At 59.8% G+C, this 18,365-nt stretch overlaps 1 protein-coding gene across 1 annotated transcript; it reads left to right on the top strand.

Annotated features, from left to right (window-relative positions):
- Positions 1-12,289: 12,289 nt before the first annotated feature.
- OTOS (otospiralin) lies at positions 12,290-13,887 on the top strand. The gene is made up of 4 exons (XM_035306248.3): positions 12,290-12,330; positions 12,520-12,670; positions 12,847-12,873; positions 13,548-13,887. The coding sequence occupies exons 2-4, from the start codon at positions 12,613-12,615 to the stop codon at positions 13,730-13,732; spliced, it is 270 nt and encodes an 89-aa protein (XP_035162139.3). The 5' UTR covers positions 12,290-12,330; positions 12,520-12,612; the 3' UTR covers positions 13,733-13,887.
- The last annotated feature ends 4,478 nt before the right edge of the window (positions 13,888-18,365 follow it).

The following is an 18,365-nucleotide window of genomic DNA, read 5'->3' as shown; positions in this document are numbered from 1 at the left end:
CTGAATCCCGGTGACAGCCAGGCAGGTGAGTCAAGTGGCTTTTTCCCCGGTTGTGCCTTTGGGTGACTGTCCTCTAGCCGATAACTTGCAAGAGACACTGAGTCAGAAGAACCGGCGGTCCTGTGCCTGGATTCCTGGCTCACTCGTGAAATGGTAAACACTTGTTATTTGGGGTCTGTTACGCTGAGCCAATGTGCTTTGTCACTGGGAATAGGTGAATAATGCAGCACTGTCTCTTTCCCTCCCGGACCTTCTCTGTTGAACTGTTGCTGTCTCACACTGAGTTTCCTTTCCTCTTCCTGCCAACACAGCCGTATTGATTTGGGTTAAATCAATACTCATGCCTCGTGGGATCAGGACCATGTAAGTACCATATAACCCTGAGCCAGGCGGTGCCTTCTAGTGGTATTTCTTTCTCTGCACATTTTTATTTTCCTGGAGTTAGTTATTGCCTTGCTTTTATTTAAAAAGAAACAAAACGTTAGCTTTCCACATGCCTATGTATATTCCAAATGTTCTAACGGAATTCTCAAATGCTGGCAACACATTTTCAAATGCTCAGATGCACCAGACAATCCCGTTTCCATTTTCCTTTTCTCCTGGCACTTTCCCTCTTTGGACCTTCGCCCCTTGCTCTGGAGTCTTGGTTCTCTGGACCCGAGGTGCACCTGCCGCTCTGGGGGATGCCTTTCACCCCTCTTCTGAGTTGCACAAGCTGTTTTCTGTATCCCAGGGTTTCCCTGTACACGGTGTCACCCAAACACTGTAGAATCTTAGGAAAAAGACATGGAAATAAAATGTTGACTCCTGGTAGGTCTGAAAATACCCTTTTCACTCCTAATGGTTGACGGGTCGCTTTTTAGGTGTGACATTCTAGGTTACCCCGAAGTACTCGGGGTATCTTGCCATATGTTGCAGCTTCCAGAGTGACCCTAGAGGGGCCGGATGCCTTCTGAGGTCCTGTGCTTTCTATGCAATCTGCCCTTGCACACCTGTAGGCTTTTATTTGGTGTCCAGGGTCCTGAAATGTCCAAAGCTGTGGCTCCTTGTGGGTCTGGCCTCTCCCAGAGTGGGGCTTCTGACTTGAGAGACAGAGCAAGAGAAAGGGAAGAGAGGAGAGGGCAGAGAGTGAGCCGGTCCTCAGGACGCTGTCCTCTTCCAGCGGGAGGAGCCTGCTGTGTCTTCCCGGTCACTGTGGACACTGACTCTAGTCCTACTTTCCTCAGCCATTTTCCATAGTTCTGTCCTTTTGTTCTATTTTATGAGACTTTTGTTATCTTCTTACCTTTCTGCTAATTTTAATAATTTTGATTATTGTATTTTTGATTGCCAGTGACGTTCCTTGTTTCAGGACGTGGCTCTCATTGTGGCCTCCTGTTTTGTTTCATGGACAGAACGTCTGTCTAACCCCAGTACCATCTGAGCCGATGCCGTCCAGCACCCATGCTTTCTGACCCCGATCCTGCCACGGGGCTCCCCGTCCTCCCTAAACGCAGGCTTGTATCGTGAACCTTGTGGATGACACTGAGAGCTGGCACCAGATGCCAGGAGCTTCCTGGACACAATCCTATCATTTTACCCTCTTCTCAGATACGGAAGCTGAGGTATGGAGGTGGTGAGTGCCCTGCCCAGTCACACAGCCTGTCACAGCCGGGGCCAGATGCACGGGCAGGGACCCTTTCCAAGCCTGGAGGCTCAGCCCCTCCCTCCCTGCAAGTCGGCCTGGTGTCTCCGAGTGTCTTCTTGGCGGGGTGGAAGAATCGTTGCATTTCTCCCAGCAGGGATCTTTCTCAGCCCCTCTCTCCTCGAGGCTCCCTCCCCACTCCATCACCCCACTGGAGAACAAGTCCTTATGTGATATAGCTGGCCTAGAGTTAGAACCTGTACACTGCCATTTTATAAAGAGACAAAACTGTTTCCATTCTCCTCACAATGTCTGCTAACCTTGGCCTCTGTAAACTGCGAGTTTACTTTGCAGAATGCAGAGAGGTAAAGCTGCTTACCTTCTCTTATCTGTAACTGCCACAATTGCTGGCCTCTGTTTACCGGTACTGACCAGAGTAAGCACCCCCAGATAATTCCATCCTGGCTCCAAGCAACTGAAAAATCTGTGGACCCCACACCTGCCCAAATAATGTATAAACTAATGTTTATCTTGACTTCTGTAAACCACTTAAGTGGCAATCGGAATGACAAAAGTCCCCTGGCCCTTGGAATGTCCGGAGCCCCCTCACCCTCCTCTCTGCCTGGGAGGTGATTGACAGCTTTCATTCCTATCTCCGCTCCTCACCCCCACTCCCAAGGTGGTTTTGCGGATATAACAAGGTCTTGTCACCCTTCTTTCTCTGCCATGGGTTGGAGAGACGTGAGTCCTCCGTGGTCGCTGGCAATAAACCCTGCAATTTGGCATACTTTTGTCTTGGTGTTGACACTCTGTGCTCGGTGCAATACAACACTTATACCTACCCCAGCTACGGGCAGGCTGGAGCTGTGACCCATGGGAGTGTCTCAGGCCTCTGGGAGGTGGCAGTGAGTCCTCTGAGAAGCGTCACAGAGCTGGGAAGAACCCCAGAGTCCCAATCTCCATTGGCCACTGCACAGCCTGCGTGTCACTGCCAGGAAGATGTAAGGGCTGCAGATGGTGAGCGCTGCCCACAATGAGGCTAATCATTGTTGGGGGCTTCCTGGGTGGCAGGCACAACCCAGGGTCACCGCCACTTAAGAGATGAGGACACTGAGGCACAGAGGTGTCAAGTAACTTGCCCAGGGTCCCACAGCTCATAAGAGGCAGAGCCAGAAGCCAGGATGCTCTCACACAAGACATCTGTGGCATCAGCACAGCTCAGGGGCTGAAGAGGCAGTGGCTGGGAAGGAGCTGGCCAGGCCAGAGGCGGGAGGGTGCTCAGGCAAAGCCCCAGCCCACAGCTCCTTCCACCTCCACTCTCTGGGGCCTGGGAGGCGGGTGCAGAGGGCTCCTTCCACCCCCACTCTCTGGGACCTGGGAGGTGGGTGCAGAGGGCGCCTTCCACCCCCTAGCTCCGGGGCCTGGGAGACGGGTGCGGTTTTTCCAGGATGCAGGCTCTGGGTGGGCAGGAGTGATGCAGTCTGGCTGGGGTGAGCCTGGCTATTTGTCACCTGCTTGCCAGACCCCAGGAGCTGGCCGGAGATCTCACAAGAAACCAGGACACCCCAATATTCTGAACTGAACATGGCATAGAGCCAACAGGAGCCTCATTGGGGTCTGGCTGAGTTACCCTGGTGGGAAAGCGTCGGGCTGCATTTCAGAGACTGGGGTCAGAGTGGGAGAGTGTGTGTCCCAGAGGAGGGACCTAGCTGGGGGACCTCCAGAGCTCTCGTCCATTGGGTTTCACTCCAGAGCTCTCGTCCATTGGGTTTCACCTCTGAGCCTCCATTCTCACCTGCAAGCAAACCTGTCAGTGCACGGCCCCTGGAGCTGGGCAACAGACTTGGACAGGGGCACCTGGGCCACGCCCCTACCCCACAGGCAGAGCCACCTCCCACCCCACCTGCCCACCCACGGGACCTGTGGTTTGGTGCAGAGGCTGCCTGCCCAGGGCTGCCCTCTCCTGGTTCTGGCGTGCCAGTGCGCTTCCTTCCCCGTTCCTGACTTTGTTTCCCTGAAAGCCCCTATAATCAGAACCTGGAAAGACCTCAGCAAGGGTCTGACCCAGCCCCTCTTCCCTGCCCAGGGAGACAGGGAGGGGCGGAGGAGGTCTGTTTTGGTCCAGGCATCCGCTGACCATAAGTCCGCTGAGCTCTCTCCAAAGGCAGAGATGCAGGCACCAGACTAGAGCGAAGGGTCTGCGTGTGGGGCGTGGCTTTCTCAGTTAAAGTCAGAGGTCCTCGCACAGGGACACGCTGGTGCACTTGAGATCATTACTGTGCTGTGCAGCGTGCATGGATAAGAAGTTAATGAGCCGGGTACGGTGGCTCGCACCTGTAATCCCAGCACTTTGGGAGGCTGAGGCGGGTGGATCACGAGGTCAAGAGATCGAGACCATCCTGGTCAACATGGTGAAACCCCGTCTCTACTAAAAATACAAAAATTAGCTGGGCATGGTGGCGCGTGCCTGTAATCCCAGCTACTCGGGAGGCTGAGGCAGGAGAATTGCCTGAACCCAGAAGGCGGAGGTTGCGGTGAGCCGAGATGGCGCCATTGCACTCCAGCCTGGGTAACAAGAGCGAAACTCCGTCTTAAAAAAACAAAAACAAAAACAAAAAAAAACAGAAGTTAATGAAAGACAGTAGCAAAAGCTCTGAACCCCCACTCCTCAACCTCGGCTTTATAATTCACAATTCATCAATTTTTGTCACCCCCTGTGGGCAGGAGAGTCCCCCTCCCATGAAAAACAGGACTGGCAACTCCCTCCGGCCAGGGAGAAGTGGAGCTGGCGGTCCTCGTCCCTGCCCCCAGGGCCCCTGCTGCTCCTCTGATCCCCGCGGAGGCCCCCACCCCAGCCAGGCCCAGAGGGATCCAGGGCCCTGGGGAGGAACCAGGGCACCCCCCTACCTGGCAAACAGCCAAACCACTTTCCGCTTTCTGCCCTTCCCCACTGTGTTTCTGGGGAAACGTCCCGGTGAGGAACTTGGGGTTCAGGGGAGTGTGTTAAAGGCTGAGCTGCCATTCAGCAGATCTCCAACGTGCCTCTCTCAGGGAGGCGGGGCACCGGGAGGGTCGTGGTCAGTGGACAGGCCTCTGGCCGGCCCCTGTCCAGCGAGCAGGGCCTGTATGTCACCACGCAGGAGCCGCCTCCCCCAGGCACCCTGGTTCTCTGCGCCTCCAGGCATCCTGCCCTGGACTGGAACCTGTATCTACAGGTTCAGGAGGGGAGGGTGAGAGCCAGCGGGCACAGGGGGCGAGTGTGGGTGTGGGCAGGGGACGCGCGTCCAGTGGCAGAGGATGACAGTGTCCTGGGCTGTGGGTTGCCACTAGCCCCTCCTCACCTGTGCTCCTCTGGAATCTTCTCCTGGGTGGTAAGTAACGCAGGGAGACAAGGTCCTCTGAGACAAATCCATATGGGCTGTCTGATAGGAATTCCTTCTTTTTTGGAGATTCCCAAATGCCCATTTGCTAAGCATCCAGGGGTGGATGGTCCCGCCCCAAGGGCTGCCCGTGAGCCTCGGCCTTGCGCTTGGCCAGCTGTGAAGGAAGCAAGAGCTGGGAAGAGAGCAGCTCCCTTCCCTTCCGACGATGAGTCCTACAGCTCCTCTGCCTCCTCTTCCTGGAAACGGCGTCCAGGCCCCATGGTCAAGGACTGGGTGTGAGCACATTTAGAGCCGTGCACCCTGGCAAGCTGCCGTTGTCTCCCCGCTGCTCATCCTTGAGAGCCACAGCCCGCTGGTGTTCTTACCCACAGACACCTGGATGGGTGTTGGGGGAGGTGGGGGGGGGCAGCAGCGCTGGCAGAGGTGGCCTCACAGGATGAGCCACATGGTCTGTCTGGGAGGCGTCTGGGGACATCAGCGACCTGCAGTCCCAGGGCTCTGGCGGACCAGGGCCCATTGTGCGGAAGCTCAGGCCCCACCAGGCCTTCTGAGTGGGCCTCTGTGCAGGTGACAGAGGACACACCTGGAGCATCTTGGAAGAGGCCAGGAGGGTGGTCTGACCCTCACATGCTCATCTTGCCACTCCAGCCTTTGCCGGGCGCCTCTGGGCAGGAGAGCCTGCTTCCTCTCCAGGGAAATGTGGATGATAAGAACAGCGCTGACCCTGCTGAAAGCTGAGGATTTCAGGGGACAGTCCAGGGACAGACAGTTCGTGGTGGCACAGAGCAGCTGCTGGGGACGTGAGGTGGATGCTGTGGTGAGAAGAGACCCCCAGCAGGGACGGGTGACCTGAAGCAAGCATCTGCTTATTTTATGAAACAAGGAGGTAACTGATGGCCTTTCGAGGGTCACGCGGTGCCTTCTGGTAGGCAGATCTCCTGTGGTCTGTCTTTGGCTTGGCTCTGGCTCCCCCTTGGAGACCACATGTCAGGAGGACTGAGGGAGGTACGGATCAGCGGTGGCCCGCGTCCACCTCACTCTTCGTGGCCCCTCTTACTCCACCCTCAGCTGCAGCAGCAGCTCCGCCCAGGCCTCACCTCACCTGCGGCCCCTGCTCCGACGTCCTGCCTCCCCCTGACTTCTCTGAGGCCACTGCTCTGGAAGCCTGCGGGAGCCCAGTGGGCACCCCAAACCTGAAGTGGGGAGTTTACCACATGGGGCAACCCCCACCCAGTGGAGGTGGGAGAGCATGCAGTGGAGAAGCGCCTCCTTCTAGGCTGAGGGTCAGATGCCCCCACACGCCCGGCTGCCCACAGCAGCACCGAGACCACGGCTCACCCTCTTTCTCCCGCTGCCTTGCTCCCAGTCCTAGCTTCCCACTGCCTGGGGTCAATTTCCATATAGAGCACATGGCCAGGCACACATCCCACACACACACCACACACACGGCACACACATGCACACACATTCACACACATGCACACACATTCACACACATGCACACACATGCACACACCACCACATAGCACACACCACACACTTCACACATCACCCACACCCTTACACACATATGCACATGGACACAGCACATAGGCATGCACACATACACACCCTTACAACTCCCCCTCACACACCACACACAAGGCACACACATTCACACACCACCACATAGCACACACCACACACTTCACACACATGCACACACATTCACACACATGCACACACATTCACACACCACCACATAGCACACACCACACACTTCACACACATGCACACACATTTACACACATGCACACACATGCACACACCACCACATAGCACATACCACACACTTCACACACCACCCACACCCTTACACACATATGCACATGGACACAGCACATAGGCATGCACACATACACACCCTTACAACTCCCCCTCACACAGCACACACCACACACAAGGCACACACATTCACACACCACCACATAGCACACACCACACACTTCACACATCACCCACACCCTTACACACATATGCACATGGACACAGCACATAGGCATGCACACATACACACCCTTACAACTCCCCCTCACACACCACACACAAGGCACACACATTCACACACCACCACATAGCACACACCACACACTTCACACACATGCACACACATTCACACACCACCACATAGCACACACCACACACTTCACACACATGCACACACATTCACACACATGCACACACATTCACACACCACCACATAGCACATACCACACACTTCACACACCACCCACACCCTTACACACATATGCACATGGACACAGCACATAGGCATGCACACATACACACCCTTACAACTCCCCCTCACACAGCACACACCACACACAAGGCACACACATTCACACACCACCACATAGCACACACCACACACTTCACACACATGCACACACATTCACACACATTCGCACACCACCCACAGCCATACACACATATGCACATGGACACACACACCCTCACAACCCCCCCCACACACACAGCACACACGTGCAGGGCCCCATACACACACAATACACAGGGATGGACTCATGCACATGCCACACCCACACACCACCACACATGCAAACACAAATACACAGGCATACGCACATGCACACACACACCACCCCACACAGGAACGTGCACACGCATGCATATGGACACACACACGTTCTTCAGGCTAAGACAACACTGACTGAATGCTGGCACGTGCCGGGTGTGGCCGTTGGAGGCTCTGGGTCCTCTGGAAAGAGGAGGAGGAGGAGCGGGAGCGTCTCCCCTTCTGTTGCTCCAAGGGTGTGGGGGCCGAGGGCCTCTCCCTTTCCCGGGTCTCGTTCCTCCAGTGCAGCCAGGCCAGGCCACCCCAGCCCAGCGCTGTGCCTAGGGGATCATTCCTGCCTCACCACCAAGGCGCTGAGGCCCTGGCTGGCCTCTCTGGAGCTGTTTCCACCAAGAAGCGCAGGCCCTCAGGTCCTGTGTCGCAGGATGCAGACCCCTGTCACAGCAGGTAGACAGTCGGTGCCTCTGCCCCCGAGTCATGGGCCTCTGGGGCTCCCCTGCCCTATGCCCCCATCCCTGGCTCCAAGCCAGAAAGAGGGAGGCTCTGAGAGGTGCAGCCTGCCCCCCTCTTTGGCTCTGTCCACTTCCCTCTGTGACAAGCCCAGCTCAGGCCGGCTCCAGACAGCCGTGAGTCCCTGGGTGTCCTGGGCCAGGGGCCTCGGCTGACAGGGAGGTGCAGGCTTGCAGCCCATCTTCCCACCTCGGGTCATGACCGTGACCCTCCAGTTCCAGGAGGAAGCATCTCAGAAAAGACCCTCGTGGGCATGGGGAGCTGCCTGCCTTGCCCCAGAGCTGGGGCCGCCCTCATGGTCCGGAGCCCGGAGTCCCTTCTCCCCAGCAGCCTGTGCTCAAAGCCTGGCTTCCAGCTGGACCTGGGCATGGAGCCAGTGGCCAGGCAGGGCCACAAGGCTCTGTCCTGCACGGGGCTGCCAGATTTCGCAAAAAAAAGAAAAACAGGTAAAATCGGAATTTCAGTTAGACAAGGATACTTGTCAGTATAAGTGTGTCCCTGGCAATATTTGGGACACACTTATACTAAAAAGAGTATTCATTTTTTGAAATTTACATCTAACATGGCATCCTGTAGTTTTTCAGGACAACTAGGGTCCCCAGGGGTCCCCACAGCCCCACCCCCACTGGAACCCAGGTCAGGATCCCCCGTTTGAGGAGAAGCCTCTCATGGTCTGTACTGGGGCCTGGTCAGAAATTCCAGGTCGGTTAAAGGAAGGAATTGTATCTTTCTTTAAAAGAAGACTCAAAGGGGCCTTACATAATTTAGCTTTCAAACCTGTCACCCTTACAGGACAGTCTTGCGACACGGCGGGGCAGCTCTGCTCGGACCATCTCCTGGCACGTGTGGTACCCCAGGAGGCCCGACTGCGCAGAATCCGCTGAGAACAGCGCCCCCAGAGCGCGCCTCCGAAATCCCCCACCATCCCCAGTTTTGTTTCCTGAGAAGACCCTTCCAACACCCCGTGATCTGCAACCCCCAGTCAAGTCGGGCTGGGTTTTCACTCTTTTAAAGCTGGCATCCCCACCGCTGATGTGACAGTTTTTAGTGCTTGTCATTGTGAGTAGGCCTTTCCAAGCCAGCTTAGTTTTAATCTAAAAAAGCTCTTTCTTTTTAAGTTCACTAGAATTCAAGACATTTAGCTATTTTATTAAAATAACGAGGACAGTCATCACCGGCGGGGTGGGAACTGGCATAAGACACTGTCGGAGGGCGCCCTCACCCTCACTCCTTGGGTACCTGGGCTCTGTCCTCGGGTTTGTGGAGGGGGCAGAAGGCAGCAGCTGAGAAGTGAGTGGGCAAAGTGGGGGTGGGGAGGGCACGTTCCCTGTGGCTCAGCAAGGACAGTGGGGTGGCCAGCCTGCAGGGCACAGAGGGCTCTGGCACAGACTGGTTGGGTGGACCCAGACCAGGCACTAACGCAGGCTTGGAGAGGAGGCAGGCGGGGCACAGCCAGCAGGAGGCCAAGACCGCTGTAGAGACCGAGGACACGGAGGACACAAGCCAGGGGCACGGGGGTGGGCTGGGCTTCGAGGAGGCTTCGTCCCCTCCTGGGACCGAGGACATGGGCCAGGGGGATGGGGGTGGGGTGGGCTGCTGAGGAGGCTGCGTCCCCTCCTCGGACGGAGGACATGGGCCAGGGAGATGGGGGTGGGGTGGGCTGCTGAGAAGGCTGTGTCCCCTCCTGAAACCAAGGACACAAGCCAGGGGCACAGGGGTGAGCTGGGCTGCCAAGGAGGCCGGCTGAGGGTCCTGGGCTCTGGAGGGGATGGCAGGCTCCAGGCAGCGAGCAGAGCCCTAGCACCGAAGCAGGGGCACGTTCCTGGGCCCAGATGGTGGGCTGGTGAGAGGGGACCTGGGAGCGAGTCCGAGGCCGGAGCCCAGGCTCTGAGGCCAGACACGTGAGCAGTGTGGACTTTGCAGTAGCTCATGGAAGCCTCGCAAGCAGCTGAGGGGAGGAGGGTGCTTTGAATCAGGTCTGTCTGCTGCAGACACTAGTCAAAATCTGGTTATCATCATGGCGGTGTCGTGATGGGGCCTTCGGGAGGGATTTGTGGGTGAAGAGGGGTTGCTGCGTCCTGTCAGGACCCAGTCCTGGGAGCTGCTATAAAGGAAGCTCCACTTGCCCTCGCCCAGGGCCCTTCGACTCCCAGCCATGCTGTGGAGCAGCACAAGCCCCCGTCCCCGAGGTGGCTGCCTGGTCTTGGACTCTGCAGCTTCCAGAAGCGTGAGCTGGACAAACCCCTGTCCTCTATAAATGCGCCACCTGTGGCACTCAGTGAAGACCAGACCAGGGGACGGGGGGCAGCAGGCAGGAGGCACAGCCCTCCGCAGCCCACGTCCGGGGAGATTGTGGCTTTAGGACTCTAAAGCATGAACAAGTGTCTGTGCGTGGTCTGTTCCTCCAGGAAACAGAGGTGGGCTGGGCACAGGCCTGGGCACCCCTGGCTCCGTGAAATCCGCGCCTAGCCCAGGCTTGGTGTTCCCAAAATGGACAGCAGAGGGCACCAGAGACCGCCTGATCGCTGCACCGCCGGGGCGCCGGCAGCCCGGCTCTGCCTGGTTGGCTTGGGACCCACCAAGACCATCTGTGTGTGTAAGCACAGTCTCACCCCACACAGACGAGAGTTCCAGAGGCCCCCGATGCACCCACGATGGCTGGGGCTGTGCGGGGCAAGGGCTGGGGTTGGGGAGCAGGGACTCTGCAGAGTCACCGGGAGAGATTTCAAAACCGCCGAGACCTGGACCCACTGACTCAGAATCTCACCTGAGGAGGCTGGAAATCCCGACTCTTCAGAAACTCCCAGCTGGCCCCAATGTGGCGCCAGGGTTAAGAGCCACTGCCTAGAGACGTGTTAGAAATGCAGATTCCCAGGCCCCGAATCAGAACTCTGAGTGGGAGGGGGGCCAAACAGAGACCCGCATCTTATCAAGCCCTCCAGGGACTCTGAGGCCAGGCCCCCAGGGGATTCTAACCCCCTCAGACTGAGACCACTGCCCCTGCCTCTCTGCCCAACCTGTGCTCGGGGACCAGCAGCATCGCAGCTCTCGGGAGCTGGTTAGGGATGCAGAGTCCCAGGCCCCCCCGTGGAATGAAAGCTGCACTTTAACAGGATTCCTGGGCAATTCTTACCGTCTGAGGACCATTCCCATGGGCTCTGAGGAACAGGATGCTGAGCCCGAGTCCTCCTAGGGCATCGTGAACCCTCCCCAGTGTAACTGCCCTGAAAGAATCCATTACCTCCTGCAGCCGCAGGCTCCACGTTCCTGACAATGAAGCCCGAAGTTGAATCTGTGGGCGGCTGCCTTACAGTCTGAATTAAGTTAACCACCTCTCTGGGTATCTTTGGTTAAATGTATGCCATTGTTTGGGAAGAAAATGAGTCCTTAATCATTTGCGGGACATGTGGGCAGAATGTGATGACACTGGGGACCCTGAACTCCAGAACCGAGGGACACATGGGGGAGGAGCTTCCCTAGTCCTTAACGAGCCCCCAGGGTGACCAGGAATGACAGAGGAAACTGACACTCCAAATTTGACCCCTGAATTCAGTGGGGTGGTGGGACCCCACAGGGTAGGACCAGGAGGCGTCTGCACTTACGGAGAGACAGGTGAGCACCATGACCCATGTGGTCAGAGTGGCCTGACCTGCAGAGACCCCTGGTGCCAGTTACTGGTATCCCGGGGTGGGGACGGCCTCCTGCCCACCTATAGGCTGATGCTTTGGATCACAGGGAAGCTCCCGCCTGGAGTCGGAAATCCATCCTGACCCCAGGCTCTGCACAACGGACGTCCTGCAGGTAGGTCCCCCTGACCTGGGGCTCTTCCTGCCTGCAGGTCTAAGTGGAGGCAGTGCTGGAATTATTCAGCTCCTCACGAGGGAGGAAACCTCAGCCAGCCCTGACGTTGGATGTAGGTTGTCTCGTTGTGGAGAGGAAGCTGGCTTTGTTTCAAGTGCCAATGCTGAATTCAGTCCTAACAATTTTAGAAATGGCCTAGCCAAGATGTTTTTCTCTCGATTTGATCTTTGGATCAGATTCCCAGAAGCTGGCACTCTGATCTGCCTGCCAGCAGGGTGGCAGAGGCCCACAGTTCTCCACTGGGGATGAAATACTCCGTGTGACTGTTCTGGCAGGTGACGTGTCCTTCCTCATCCCCAGCCCTTCTATAAAGAGGACCCCTGAGCTGGCAGCAGAGCCCGTCCAGGCAGCACGGCCACTAAGCGGACAGAGACTGGGTAAGCTCAGCAGAGGCCAGGCAGGGTGGAGGGTGGGGGTGCAATTTCTTAAGTCGTGGAAATTAAGGCCAACTGAGGCAGGGATTTCATCTCCAAATAGTGGGATTTGGGGTTTCTTCTCCAAACCACGGAAACTGAAATTGCTAGGAAAACAGTAAGATTATTTTTTTATCCATGCCATTTTCCCAGGGCCGCCTGCACCGGGGCTGGTGGAAGAAGCCGGGTGGTCTCACCCCTCCTGGATTAATCCTGCTGCCTTGCAGAACAGGAAGCGCTGGGAAGATGAGGGCCTGCGTGGTGCCGGGGCTGGCACTCTGCCTGCTGCTGGGGCCTCTTGCAGGTGAGGGGCCTCTCTGGAGGGACCCAGCCACCTGGACCCACCCCAGACAGCCTTCCAGTTCTCTCCCCTCCTGCCAGGCTGCTGCCAAACCCCCAAGCCTTGCAGCTGGGCTGGGGTGGGCCCAGCCGGCACCTGGGGGGGTCCTCTTGGGTGACAGCTCTTCTCTTCCTTTTCAGGGACCAAGCCTGTGCAGGAGGAAGGAGGTAACTTCTCCAATTTCTTTCCTTTCATTTGCATAAGTAACTGGTGTGCTCATGCTCCTGCTCGGGGAGAGACTGCTGGGGAGGGCAGCGGCTTCTTACCCCAAGCAGGTGCATCAAGAGCCCCGGCTCAACTCAGGCCTGAGCTGGAAAACATGGCCCTGGAGAGACAGCCTGGAGCTGCACAAGCAGAGGATCTTCCAGTGGGGCCCCTGGCCTCCAGCCACCTGGGAACACACTGGGCAGGGGAGCCGGGCATCCCCACCCTCATCCTGGGCTCTAGCCCCCAGGCCCCCTCCCAGCCTTGAGCCCTAAGTCAGTCCAGTAACTTCAGGGCCGCCTTTCGCCGAGCTCTAGGACAGGCTGTGTTGGGGGAGGCAGAGGCAGATGTCTGTGCTTCCCTCTGAAATCCCACCAGGTTGCTGACGGTGCCCCACTCCCTACCCACCCTTCCCCCGTCTTCCTCTTTCTCTATCTCCCAGACCAGGCGTCCCCAAGGACCTAGGTCACCACCCCACTCATGAGAGGGGACAGGCTCAGGTCCCCACTCTGGGAAGGTTATATCATTGTGGGCACAGCTGGGCACCATCCGCCTGCCTTGAGGCCTCCAAGGACGGTGTCTCCAGACAGGACCACGGGGACAGCCCCCCCGGAGGCAGGTGTCACGTGTCTTTCAGACCCCTACGCGGAGCTGCCGGCCATGCCCTACTGGCCTTTCTCCACCTCTGACTTCTGGAACTACGTGCAGCACTTCCAGGCCCTGGGGGCCTACCCCCAGATCGAGGACATGGCCCGCACCCTCTTCGCGCACTTCCCCCTGGGGAGCACCCTGGGCTTCCACGTTCCCTATCAGGAGGACTGAATGGTGTCCAGCCTGGTCCCCGCCCACCCCGCCAGGCTGCGTAGGTCGGGCCTCCGCAGGAGTGGAGTCGCAGCAAAGATCTGGCTCCAGCGGGGGGGGGGGGGGGGGGGGGGGGGGTCAGTCCTCTTCTCAATAAACTCCGGACTGAAGAGGCACAGCCAGCATGTGGGTTTTCCTTCCGTGACGGCTGCGCTCCGGCCCCATTTACTTCATCACCGAAGCTGGTTTTACCCTGGTTCCTAGGGAGCACTTTCATAACTGTTTCCGTCCACACCGGCGTCAACAAGGTCCTGAGCAGGCTCAGGACCGGCTTTCTGGGTCTCTCATCCGTTTCCCACAGTGACCCTGCAGGGAGCTGTAGTTCCCCCAGATTACAGGTGAGGAAACTGAGGCAGAGACCTCCAGCCACTGCCTGACTTGTTAAGGTCACACAGCTGGTGAGAGGGGAGCCAGATTCCAGTCCAGGCACCGTTGCTCCAGGCCACTAAGCTGGGCAGCAGGTGAACCCACAGCCGTGGCTGTGCTGGGGGGCCGTGCTTCACACCACAACACACCCTGGGAGGAGTGCCCAGGAGGCAGCAGGAAACAAAGAAGTGAGACTCCATCTGTATCTGTCACCGTCAGGGACAGCAGGGCCTGGACAGGCTCTGTCTTCCAGGGAAGCTCAAGGCTTTGAGGGTGCTGGGAGGAAGGAGCTTCACCTGGGCACTCTGGGGCACTGGAAGGCTAGGCAGGCAGCGCGGATGGCGTCTCAGGGATGGGCCACCAGCAATGGGATGGCCTCCGAACAGGTGGTGAGCCCCCCATCCCTGCAGGGTGTACAAGCAGACCCCGGAGACCCACGGCCCCACCCCTAGTAAACACCTTGACTTAGTGGGCCCTCCTGTTGACCACTGCCCAGTCCTGGTTCCATCCGACTGGCTTCCACTTGGGTCCTTCAGGGCGGCGCACACTGGCACGGCACGAGCCTCACCCGATGTCCACTCCTGCTTCTCCCTGCATCCCAAACTGTCCGCTCAGGCCGGGCGGCCCCTTCCCAGGCCACCCTCCCTCGCACATCTCAGCTCAACCATCCCTGTCCCTGGAACTACGCTGGACCCCCCCTCCCGTTCTCTACAACCAAGCCCCAGCCCCACCTCCTTTCAGACCTGTCAAAGAAAACATTATTGGACATTTTCAGATGCTATTCCGAACCCTGGAGATGGGCGTGGGGAGCACTGCAACGGGGTCTTGCAGTAGGGGAGGGGACGGGCTCAGCTCAGAACCGCACAGGCAGAGGGGATTCGCGGCTGAGGAGCAGGCGGGTCCGGGGTGGAAGACAACGGGGAGGAACCCAACTCGAGGGCGGGGGGGAGATGCTGGCCTGGACCGCCGCTGAAGACAGGCCTGGGTGATCAGGTATCCCCCTGGGGTGCTGGGGGACCAGGAGCCGGATCCCATATCCAGGGTGGGGGCTCTAACTGAACGCTTAGCAGGGCTCTCTGCGAAAACCAAACCGAGGAGGTTCCCAAGGCCTCCGGCGTCCCGCTGAGCAGAGCCTTCAGCTGGAAAGAGTCGCTGTTACTGTCTCTCCTTCCCGCCGGGGTTCTTCCTCTACCCCTCCCTCCCTCCAGCCCTGTCCCTCCTCTCCCCTCCCTCCCTCCAGCCTTCTCCCTCCTCTCTCCCCTCCCTGCAGCCTTCTCCCTCCTCTCTCCTCCCTCCCTCCAGCCTTCTCCCTCCTCTCTCCTCCCTCCAGCCTTCTCCCTCCTCTCCCCCTCCCTCCCTCCAGCCTTCTCCCTCCTCTCCCCTCCCTCCCCCCAGCCTTCTCCCTCCTCTCCCCTCCCTCCCCCCAGCCTTCTCCCTCCTCTCTCCCCCCTCCCTCAAGCCTTCTCCCTCCTCCCTCCAGCCTTCTCCCTCCTCTCCCCCCTCCCTCCCTGCAGCCTTCTCCCTCCTCTCCCCTCCCTCCCTCCAGCCTTCTCCCTCCTCTCTCCCCTCCCTGCAGCCTTCTCCCTCCTCTCTCCTCCCTCCCTCCAGCCTTCTCCCTCCTCTCTCCTCCCTCCCTCCAGCCTTCTCCCTCCTCTCCCCCTCCCTCCCTCCAGCCTTCTCCCTCCTCTCCCCCCTCCCTCCCTGCAGCCTTCTCCCTCCTCTCCCCTCCCTCCCTCCAGCCTTCTCCCTCCTCTCCCCTCCCTCCCTCCAGCCTTCTCCCTCCTCTCTCCCCTCCCTGCAGCCTTCTCCCTCCTCTCTCCTCCCTCCCTCCAGCCTTCTCCCTCCTCTCTCCTCCCTCCAGCCTTCTCCCTCCTCTCCCCCTCCCTCCCTCCAGCCTTCTCCCTCCTCTCCCCTCCCTCCCCCCAGCCTTCTCCCTCCTCTCTCCCCCCTCCCTCAAGCCTTCTCCCTCCTCCCTCCAGCCTTCTCCCTCCTCTCCCCCCTCCCTCCCTGCAGCCTTCTCCCTCCTCTCCCCTCCCTCCCTCCAGCCTTCTCCCTCCTCTCTCCCCTCCCTGCAGCCTTCTCCCTCCTCTCTCCTCCCTCCCTCCAGCCTTCTCCCTCCTCTCTCCTCCCTCCCTCCAGCCTTCTCCCTCCTCTCCCCCTCCCTCCCTCCAGCCTTCTCCCTCCTCTCCCCCCTCCCTCCCTGCAGCCTTCTCCCTCCTCTCCCCTCCCTCCCTCCAGCCTTCTCCCTCCTCTCTCCCCTCCCTGCAGCCTTCTCCCTCCTCTCTCCTCCCTCCCTCCAGCCTTCTCCCTCCTCTCTCCTCCCTCCCTCCAGCCTTCTCCCTCCTCTCCCCCTCCCTCCCTCCAGCCTTCTCCCTCCTCTCCAGCCTTCTCCCTCCTCTCCCCCCTCCCTCCCACCTTCTCCCTCCTCTCCAGCCTTCTCCCTCCTCTCCCCCCTCCCTCCCACCTTCTCCCTCCTCTCCAGCCTTCTCCCTCCTCTCCCCTCCCTCCCTCCCACCTTCTCCCTCCTCTCCAGCCTTCTCCCTCCTCTCCCCCCTCCCTCCAGCCTTCTCCCTCCTCTCTTCCCCCTCCCTCCAGCCTTCTCCCTCCTCTCCCCTCCCTCCCTCCCACCTTCTCCCTCCTCTCCAGCCTTCTCCCTCCTCTCCCCCCTCCCTCCAGCCTTCTCCCTCCTCTCTCCCCCCTCCCTCCAGCCTTCTCCCTCCTCTCCCCCCTCCCTGCAGCCTTCTCCCTCCTCCCTCCCCTCCCTCCCTCCCTCCCACCTTCTCCCTCCTCTCTCCCCCCTCCTCTCCAGCCTTCTCCCTCCTCCCTCCCTCCCTCCCTCCCACCTTCTCCCTCCTCTCCCTCCCTTCTGCTTTTCCTCCCATTTCTGTCCTTCAGTCTGTCTTTATGGTAAAACTTCAGGGATTGTTTCCGTCTTAACGCTGCAGAAGTGGCGTGAGGGACACTCGCGGGGCTGTGCGCCGTCACCACCGCCCTCTCAAGGCCGCAACTCCGTCCCCAGTAACCGCCCACGCCGCAGCGCCCGCCCCGGACCCCGACCGCGCTTCTCAGTCTCTGCCTCTGAGGCCCCGACCCCGAGGGGCCCCGAGAGCGGAATCGCGCAGCCTCCGGCTCAGGACCGGCCCGTTTCCCGGGCACAGCGGCCTCCCCGTTCCCGCGCGCCGCGGCCGGTGCCGGCGCCCCCTTCCTTCCCCAGGCGGAGCCACAGCCCCGGGGTGCGGGGACCACGTCCGCTCGCGCGCTCGCCCCGTGGCCATTGCTTGGAAATAGCGCTGCCGCGAGCGTGGGGTCCAGACGCCCCCGGAGCCTCTGCTCTCAGCCCTCAGGGGCCCGCTTTGCCTCGCGCCTGCTCCTCTGCTCACTGGCCGGGTGCTGTCTTCTCCAGACGCACGTCCGAGGGCGCGGCCCTGGGCCCCGTGGCCTCTGTGACCCCTGTGGCCCCCGTGGCCTGTGACCCCTGTGACCCCGTGGCCTCTGTGACCCCTGTGGCCCCCGTGGCCTCTGTGACCCCTGTGGCCTTTGTGACCCCTGTGCCCCCCGTGGCCTCTGTGACCCCTGTGGCCTCTGTGACCCCCGTGGCCTCTGTGACCCCTGTGACCCTGTGGCCCCCGTGGCCTCTTTGATCCCCGTGGCCTCTGTGACCCCTGTGGCCCCCGTGGCCTCTGTGACCCCTGTGACCCTGTGGCCCCCGTGGCCTCTGTGACCCCGTGACCCTGTGGCCCCCGTGGCCTCTGTGACCCCTGTGACCCTGTGGCCCCCGTGGCCTCTGTGACCCCCGTGGCCTCTGTGACCCCGTGACCCCTGTGACCCTGTGGCCCCCGTGGCCTCTGTGACCCCGTGACCCTGTGGCCCCCGTGGCCTCTGTGACCCCGTGACCCTGTGGCCCCCGTGGCCTCTGTGACCCCTGTGGCCTCTGTGACCCCCGTGACCCTGTGGCCCCCGTGGCCTCTGTGACCCCCGTGGCCCCCGTGACCCCTGTGACCCCCGTGACCCCGGCCGTCTCTGCGGCGGAGCCTGCTCCGCGGGCCCTGCTCCCGCTGCTGGCGGCCTTTTCTCTCCGTGGCCGCCCGGCCGCCCGTCAGAGATGTGGCAGACGCCGCCCTCGCCGGGGCAAAGACAGACGCCGGTGGCCGCGGACGCGCTCGTGGCTCCGAGCAGGCCCCGAGCACCTGGGACACGAGAACGCGGATAGCGCTGCGCGCAGGGCGGG

Source organism: Callithrix jacchus, chromosome 6, assembly GCF_049354715.1.
Source record: "Callithrix jacchus isolate 240 chromosome 6, calJac240_pri, whole genome shotgun sequence".
Lineage (NCBI taxonomy): Eukaryota > Metazoa > Chordata > Mammalia > Primates > Cebidae > Callithrix > Callithrix jacchus.
The sequence above is the reverse complement of the archived record's forward strand: the minus strand, read 5'-3'. Positions and strand labels throughout refer to the sequence as shown.

Excerpts from the sequence above, each read along its gene's own strand:
- OTOS (XM_035306248.3), top strand. The coding sequence starts at position 12,613 with ATGAGGGCCTGCGTGGTGCCGGGGCTGGCACTCTGCCTGCTGCTGGGG. Across the intron at positions 12,671-12,846 it reads GCTGCTGGGGCCTCTTGCAG|GGACCAAGCCTGTGCAGGAG; the intron begins GTGAGGGGCCTC and ends CTTCCTTTTCAG. Across the intron at positions 12,874-13,547 it reads GCCTGTGCAGGAGGAAGGAG|ACCCCTACGCGGAGCTGCCG; the intron begins GTAACTTCTCCA and ends CGTGTCTTTCAG.